Genomic DNA, 7,601 nt, shown 5'->3' with positions numbered 1-7,601 from the left:
TAGCCCATCTTCCTGCCAGCGAGCCAGTGAAAGCAGCAGATGATGGCCCAAGTGCTTAGGTCACTGCCATGGAGATCTATATGAAGTTCCTGTCTCCAGCTCTCTTTTGCTCTCTGCATTTCATGTAAAAAATGCATCTTTTTTATCTAAGATTTACTTATTTGAAAATCAGGGCTACACAGAGGGAGAGAGACAGATCTTCCATCCATTGGTTCACTCCCCAAATGGCTACAAAGGTCGGGGCTGGACCAGGCAGAAGCCAGGAGCCTGAACTCCATCTGGGTCTCCCATGTGAGTACAGGGGTCCAAACACTTGGGCCATCTTCCGCTGCTTTCCCAGGTGCACTAGTGGGGAGCTGGACAGAAAGTGGAGCAATCGGGACTCCCAACTACTGCCCAAATGGGATGCCGGCATTGAAGCTGGCATCATAATGCCTGCCCCTTGGAAATAAATCTTAAAAAAAAATAATAATGCAGGGGCCAGCATTGGCCTACCAGTTAATATACCCACATCACAAATCAGAGTGCCTGGGTTCAATGCCTGACAGGCTTCCTGCCAACGCAGACCTTGGGAGGCAGTACTGATGATTTAAGTGCTTGAGTTCCTGCTACCTATGTGGGAGCCCTGATTTAAATTTGCAGTTCTCAGCTTCAGCCCCAGGCAGTTCTAGACACTGGAGCACTGCGAGTAAACCAGCTGATGCATGTTCTCAATAATGTGCATTTCCACAAACTGTTCAAGTACCCCTGCATGTGTTCTTCACAGTGTGAGCACCTACCATTCTGCCAGAGGCTGCTGAGTTGCTATTGCAGGACAACAAAAGGGGCCTCACTGTGACCAGTCCTCACCAGCCACTACCCATCTCCAGATTCTGTGCTTTCTTTAGTGCCCGTCTCCTTTGCTAACCAGTATCATCTTTATATTAAAAAAAATCCATGAATTTTAAGACACAGCAAGCAATTCATGTTTTTAAAAAAATATGTATTTAAAAATCAGTTGCAGAGAGAGAGACAGAGTCTTCCATCTGCTGGTTCACTCCCCAAGTGGCCACAACAGCCAGAGCTGGGCTGATCTGAAACCAAGAGCCAGGAGCTTCTTCCAGGACTCCCACATGGGTGCAGGGGCACAAGGACTTGGGCCATCTTCTGCCGCTTTCCCAGGCCATAATAGCTGGATCGGAAGTAGAGCAGCAGGGACTCAAACCAGTGCGTATATGGGATGCCAGCATTGCAGGTGGTGTCTTTACCTGCTATGCCACAGCGCCGGCCCCAACAGCAATTCATGTTAGCTTAGAAGTCTAGGATGACTATGTTCCAAACAATGCAGTAGGAGGCAGTGAAACAACAGCCTGGGCTCAGGTAATCGAGGCTAGTGAATTCATCTGGGTTTACCCTGTGTACCGTAGACACTCTGGTCCTAGTTACTGCAGCTTTGTGCAGTGGTGTTTATTCAGGAAAGTGTGCAATTCTGGCAGATTTGGAGGGCTCAGCTAGGGTTTCTCAACAGTGAGTCGAAGAAATAGATCATCTGAAGGAGTCGTTTGTGCAGCCAAGCAGAATGTCCTCAGATATAGAGCATTCAACCTTGCCAGTGAGCATTAGACTCCTGGTCTTTAAGTTATCTTGGATTTTTTTTTTTTTTTTTTTTGGACAGGCAGAGTGGACAGAGAGAAAGGTCTTCCTTTTCCACTGGTTCACCCCGCAATGCCTGCTGCAGCCGGTGCACCGCACTGATCCAAAGCCAGGAGCCAGGTGCTTCTCCTGGTCTCCCATGCAGGTGCAGGACCCAAGGAATTGGGCCATCCCCCACTGCACTCCCAGGCCACAGCAGAGAGCTGGAATGGAAGAGGAGCAATGGGACAGAATCTGGCACCCCAAATGGGACTAGAACCCAGGGTGCTGGCGCCGCAGGCAGAGGATTAGCCAAGTGAGCCGTGGCGCCAGCCCAAACACAGGGATTCTTTAGAGGGATTTCACTGACCAGACAGAGGGGGAGCGGGCAGTTAAGTCAGTAAACCCAATTGGAAGATGTACATGGGGCCTTAAGTCTCTGGAAAAACAAAGAAAAGGTATGTTTATTTTGGTGCACAAAATGTTTTAATCCATACAGTTTTACATGAACTCTTTTTTCCCCAGATTTATTTATTTAATTAAAAGGCAGAGCTATAGAGAGAGAGGCTCACTCCTCAAATGGCCACTGTGAGTGGGGCTGCGCCAGGCTAAAGCCAGGATCTTCTTCAGGCTCTCCCATTTGGATGGCAGAGGCCCAACCAGTTGGGCCATCTTAAGGCAGGGAGCTGGAATGGATGTGAAGCAGCCAGAAGTGGAACTGGCGCCACACTGTCAGTCCATACAAGAACATTTTAAAGACCTTCTTGTATGCATGGACTTCAGAAATTTTAGCACCAAAATGAACTTAGGTCTTAATTCTACCTCCTGAAAAATCCTGAAGTTTTTTTATATGCTCATATTTTTACAAGAGTTGTCTGACCCCAAGAGCAAAGCAGGCATGCAAATCCTGCGTTTCACAAACTGCAGAACTTGGAATGTCAGAGGAAGGCTATGATAGGAGATCTAAGAGGGCTGTTGAGGCAGCTGTGCAAGTTAATGGCAGCTTTAATCTCCTGCAGAAAGACTTTTTTTAAACAACAATTTATTTCAGAGGCAGGGTTATAGAGAGAAGGAGAGAGAGAAAGAAGTCTTCCATCCACTGTTACACTCCCCAAATGGCCACAACAGCTGGAGCTGGGCTGATCAGAAGCCAGGAGCTTCTTTCTTCAGGGTCTCCCACAAGAGTGCAGGGGACCAAGCACTTGGGCCATCAGCAGGGAGCAGCCAGGACTTGAACTGGTGCCCAGTAGACACCAAAGCACTGGCACCAAGAAAGATCTTTAAAGAGAAAAATCTAATAATGCCCCAAGAGCAGAGTACAAACCTGAGACACCACATAGAATGAAAAGTTAAGGAGCCCCTGGCCCTGTTATCTGTGCTCTCTCAAGCTCGCTCTTCCTTTAGCACAGTAATTCCTGAATGATATTCTTCAGCCCCGGAAGCTAAGTTTGGAAGAGCAAAAAGGAGGAACTAGGTATAAAAGCATGAAAACAGGTTTTCTCTGAAGTCGGTATTTGTGGTGATAGACCCAGTGTGTCTAAGAGGAACAGTACAGCCCATACAGTTCTATGGATCTGAACTTAAGACTTCCTTCTCTGAAGACTAGCATCACATGTATCTGTTCTGTCACTTGTTCCTGTACCTTGTAGGAATTGTGTCTATAAAAATACTAACATTTACACAGCAGGATTGGGAATGGTACAGGTCTCAGGTAGGTCTTGCTAGATAAAATGCACATGGCTCATTCACCTTTCCTGGTTCTGTCATCAGTTTTCATTGCTTAGAAAATTGGGGGAGGGGACAGATTTCAGTGGCCTCCTTTGTACATCCAAATAAAGTGAAACAGGAGAATGCTTGAAAGTAGAGAGTCCATGTATACTCTTGAATAACATGCAGCCTTCTGAGGTACTGCTTTACTGAAATGGGGGAAAAAAAAAGAAAAAAAAAAAAAAAAACCACTATACTGACCTATGCTTCTGGGTCAGTACCAATACTCCCAACTGTGTGACAGGTTTTAAGCGACTAACTTTTCAAGTGTTCCTTGGTTCTGTTGGATGTTACGGACTTTTCATTTATCCATTAAGGGCAGGACTCTTTAAAATAAACCCATTATTAGATGTTTAATTATATCCAGTTCAGAAGGATAGGCTATTTCCATCAGATAAGAAGTTATGTTTGCACACAGGGTCCTAAGTAAACTGTTCTTCCTCTACACAAATCACAAAGCATCACAGCAGATTAAGCTACCACTTGGGATCCTGCATCCCATATCAGAGTGCTGGTTTGAGTTCCAGCTCCTCTGCTTTTTATACAGCTTCCTGCTAACGTACCTGGGAAGCAGCATATTGTGGCTCAAGTACTTGGGTCCCTTTCACCCACCCAGGAGGCCTGAACCAGCTTTGGCTGTTGCAGGCATTTGGGGTGTGAACCAGCAAATGAATGGTGAGTTTGTCTGTTTCTGCCTCTGCATAACTGTAATTAAAAAAAAATCCTTTAAAAGTAAACATAGTTTTTAAATAACTAAACTTTAAAAAAATCAAAGACTTTATTGGATAAATGTTACACAACATTCTTTGACATTTAACTCTGAGCATACTCATGATGAAAAACAAGTTTTGTCATTCAAGTCTACGAAACAAAATAGGCTTGTGAAGATTTGAAATACAGACAAAAGCATGAAGCAAAGCTTAAATATTAAGCAACTAAAGCAATGAAAGTGAAATAGCAACATGGTAAGTCTAGATTTTAAATATCACCAAGTTTCATTTTTTAAAAAATGAAAATTCGGTTTGTAACCAAAACATGTTTCAGAATATGTCATGAGAGAAAATAGATACTTTCTCTCTCAATTCTTTCGCCTATTATTATTACTTGGTCATTTCCATCCCTCAGAAATAATGAATTCTAAAGCTTAACTTAAAATCTTGATTATACAATCCCATGTGTTAATTCCACCATGGCTTGGGAGTTACCTGCTTCTTGAAGTGAGCCTAAAAGATACTGCTGGTGGTATAATTTGAAAGAACAGGCCCAACCAAGCAAAGCCCTAGGCCAGGCGGAGTGGGGCACCCCTGTAATGTAATATATTTCATGTTAGAACTCCCTGCTGCTACAGTTCCTGAGCTTATTTTTCCAATGTGATAAAATATGATTTCATGATAGGGACTTTTCCAAAAAGATAAATTTATAGTGTAGTTGAAACTTTAAGTTACATGCAATGTAATTGGGATTTGCATTAAGATCATTAGACACAAGACTACCTGCTTTTCCTTCTTGAGTGGTAAAAACAAATTGTAGTCAGCTATGCTAAATGCTCAAAACTCCCAGAACCTTTGGTAAGTCCTGAGATTGGGGCTACTAGGTAATTCCAAAATACAGTGATATTATGGATGTTTGAATACCTGGGCCAAGTGCTCAGTAACCTGTTTCATTGCTTCAAATGAATTTTGTGGGTTTTATTTTTGGCATTTTTTCTTTGCTTTTTTTTGTAATATGTATTCAATATGGATTATCTTTCTGGTTTAAAAAATAAATCAGTATTGCCACTAAAAAACCTCAGTTTTATTATTAAAAGTACAGCACCATCAAATATAAAATGCCTTAAAAATGTAGTACTAACAAGTCCATGTGTTTTTCTCTTCTTTTCTCCATTCATTAAAAAAGAAAAGACTTTTCAGAATATGTATTTACCAAATATAAGAAAAAAACTATGGTCTCTATTAAGAACTTAAGTTTCATGCACAAAAAGTGTGACAATCTCTCCATGGATCTGTTCTGCTATTCACCCGCTGTGGGACCACATCCTACCTGATATCTGTGAGAATCCCTTGAGCTCACAGAGGAGGGGCTCCTTGGGGAGAGGTCCACATCAAAATTCAGATGTTGTCACCTTTTCTGAACAAGATCAATCAGTAAGGACAGAAACAATAAGTTTCCCAGCTCAGTAGTTCTTAGAGTGTACATGTTAACTCCAAGATCAACATTAGCCTATCCACTTTGAATCAAAATATGAAAGAATGTATTAATGAAAATGTGCACAAAATGTTAAATACTAGTGGCAAATAAATACATCTTAATATGTTCTAACAAGCAAACATATATTCAAAATACAGCCCTGCTTTATTCAAGAAGGAAAAGATCCCCATTTTGTGGGTGGGGTGGGGTAGGAGTGGGCTGGGGCACTTTGCCATCCTCTCTGCAGGATGCTGAATCCTCTTTCCTGGCACACTGAAGGAAACATTGGCCTTAGCATACGTGACCATTGCTGTTTCATAGGCAAGCCATCTTAGAAATACCTTTGCTCAAGTTGGAACTGACTAAACCTTGGAGAAAGCACAAAGTTTAAGTATGAAAAATACTTCAATATTTCCCTATCATCCCACACCTCTTGGGCCTTTCCAAACTGTACTGATATAAACTTCACATTCTTCAAGCGAGCTCTTCTATGTATATTTCACATCACTTTTCTCCTCATCTCATGCATATTTTATTGCAATAGCTTGTTATAAAATATTCCCTAATACCTTTTCTTCAGCTTAATATAGCACAATTTGCAAGTGCCCCTTTATAGACTGTTGGTTTTAACCACTGCCTTAACATTTACTTCTTAGTGCAGCTTTTAAAATCTCCAATTTCCTTCCGTCCTGATGTTCTGGTGTTCTCTGTCATTGTGGTACGGGTCCATGAAACCAGCAGCCTGCTAATGTCTTTGTGCTGAAATACAGTAAGAAAAGGAAGAAAATGCAGTTAAGCACAAGTAATTATAGAGGGGAAGCAAAGTCCTTGTTGTTGAAATTAAGCCCTATATAATTGTGACTTTTTCTTTTAAATGGGTTAAACTTGAGGGAAAAACTATTACCACTCTAAAGAGCAGGACTGCTGTTATTTCTGAAGTACACTGGGCCAAATTCCAACAGTAGCAAAACAGCTGTGACTTTCATATAGACAAAAGCACTCAAGTGCAGATTGACTAAGACTTGCTTAGGACTATTTGCCTAATGTAAGAGGACTTCTAACCTTGGTTTTTATGGTACTGAACTCAGAGTCAGCTTAGCTGCAGTAGACTGTGAGGGAGCATCTGCAGCCTGCCTTAGTAAGGCAAGCCTACAGTCTTGAGAAGCTAATTTATATACAAAACCAGGCTACAGCAAAGTCAGCCACGGATCCAACTGCCTGCATAGAGCAAAACAGCGGGATACAGAGATGGACAGCTCATCTGCCAGGAAACATCAAGGCACCATGTCCGTGCAGGAGACAATGTGCAGACCATGAGGTCGCTTGTTACACCAGCAAACCTGTTGAGCAGCAGAGGCAGTCTTCACCACAGCACCAACAAATATAGGACTCCAAGCCTACATTTAGATCAAGGGCAAGGCGTATCGAAATGACTGCCAAGTAGCACAACCAGAATGCCCAACACTGCCCACCTCCCTCTCATACTAAAAGGTAGTCAGAACCCTCTATAATCCCTGGTTATGCCTTGCAAACTGGAGAGCTGATGTACCCCAAAGAGTTTAAATTCTGAAAGAGGTGATCCTTGGAAGGAAAGATAGCTGTATCAAATATGTTTTTAAACCAAAGATACAGTGTTTCAGTGGAATAACAAACAAGCACAGAATGCAAAAAAGAAAACCCACCCCCATCTTTCCCAATATTTAACTTCTAAACATTTCAAAATGTCTTTCCCATGATCTGACACCAATTTTTTTCCCTGTTAACTTCCTGGTGTTGCCAAACTTCATTCACTGGATCAAGACCTACAGAGTAAACATCACAGGACATTCTATCACATTTCTTTACAAGCAATGAAAAATCACTTTCACCCATAAATATTGCACACATCAGGATGAAAGGTGATATAGTCCTTCTGAAGAAACAGGATGATTAACACTGGTTTAGAGTTCAACACTGAGAAGTCTTCCTGAACTAATGCAGTTATAATACTAGATTTCAACTCACAATTTTTGGAAGCAAATGTTTCTGCTGTATAA

At 42.0% G+C, this 7,601-nt stretch overlaps 1 protein-coding gene across 4 annotated transcripts in view; it reads right to left on the bottom strand.

Annotated features, from left to right (window-relative positions):
- Positions 1–617: 617 nt before the first annotated feature.
- PWWP2A (PWWP domain containing 2A) overlaps positions 618–7,601 on the bottom strand; it is a 44,766-nt gene continuing 37,782 nt past the window's right edge. For 3 of the 4 annotated variants that reach the window (XM_062188733.1, XM_062188737.1, XM_062188735.1), the window contains exon 4: positions 618–6,324. Coding sequence is in view for 1 of the 4 variants with exons in the window: in XM_062188738.1 (XP_062044722.1) it covers positions 6,311–6,324 (14 nt within the window). In the remaining 3 variants the exon portion in view is untranslated. The remainder of the gene's footprint in view (positions 6,325–7,601) is intronic. The other variant, XM_062188738.1, reaches the window with a different exon arrangement.

This window comes from Lepus europaeus, chromosome 4, assembly GCF_033115175.1.
Source record: "Lepus europaeus isolate LE1 chromosome 4, mLepTim1.pri, whole genome shotgun sequence".
Taxonomy (NCBI): domain Eukaryota; kingdom Metazoa; phylum Chordata; class Mammalia; order Lagomorpha; family Leporidae; genus Lepus; species Lepus europaeus.
Note: the sequence above shows the minus strand (reverse complement) of the source record. Positions and strands in the feature narration are given on the sequence as shown.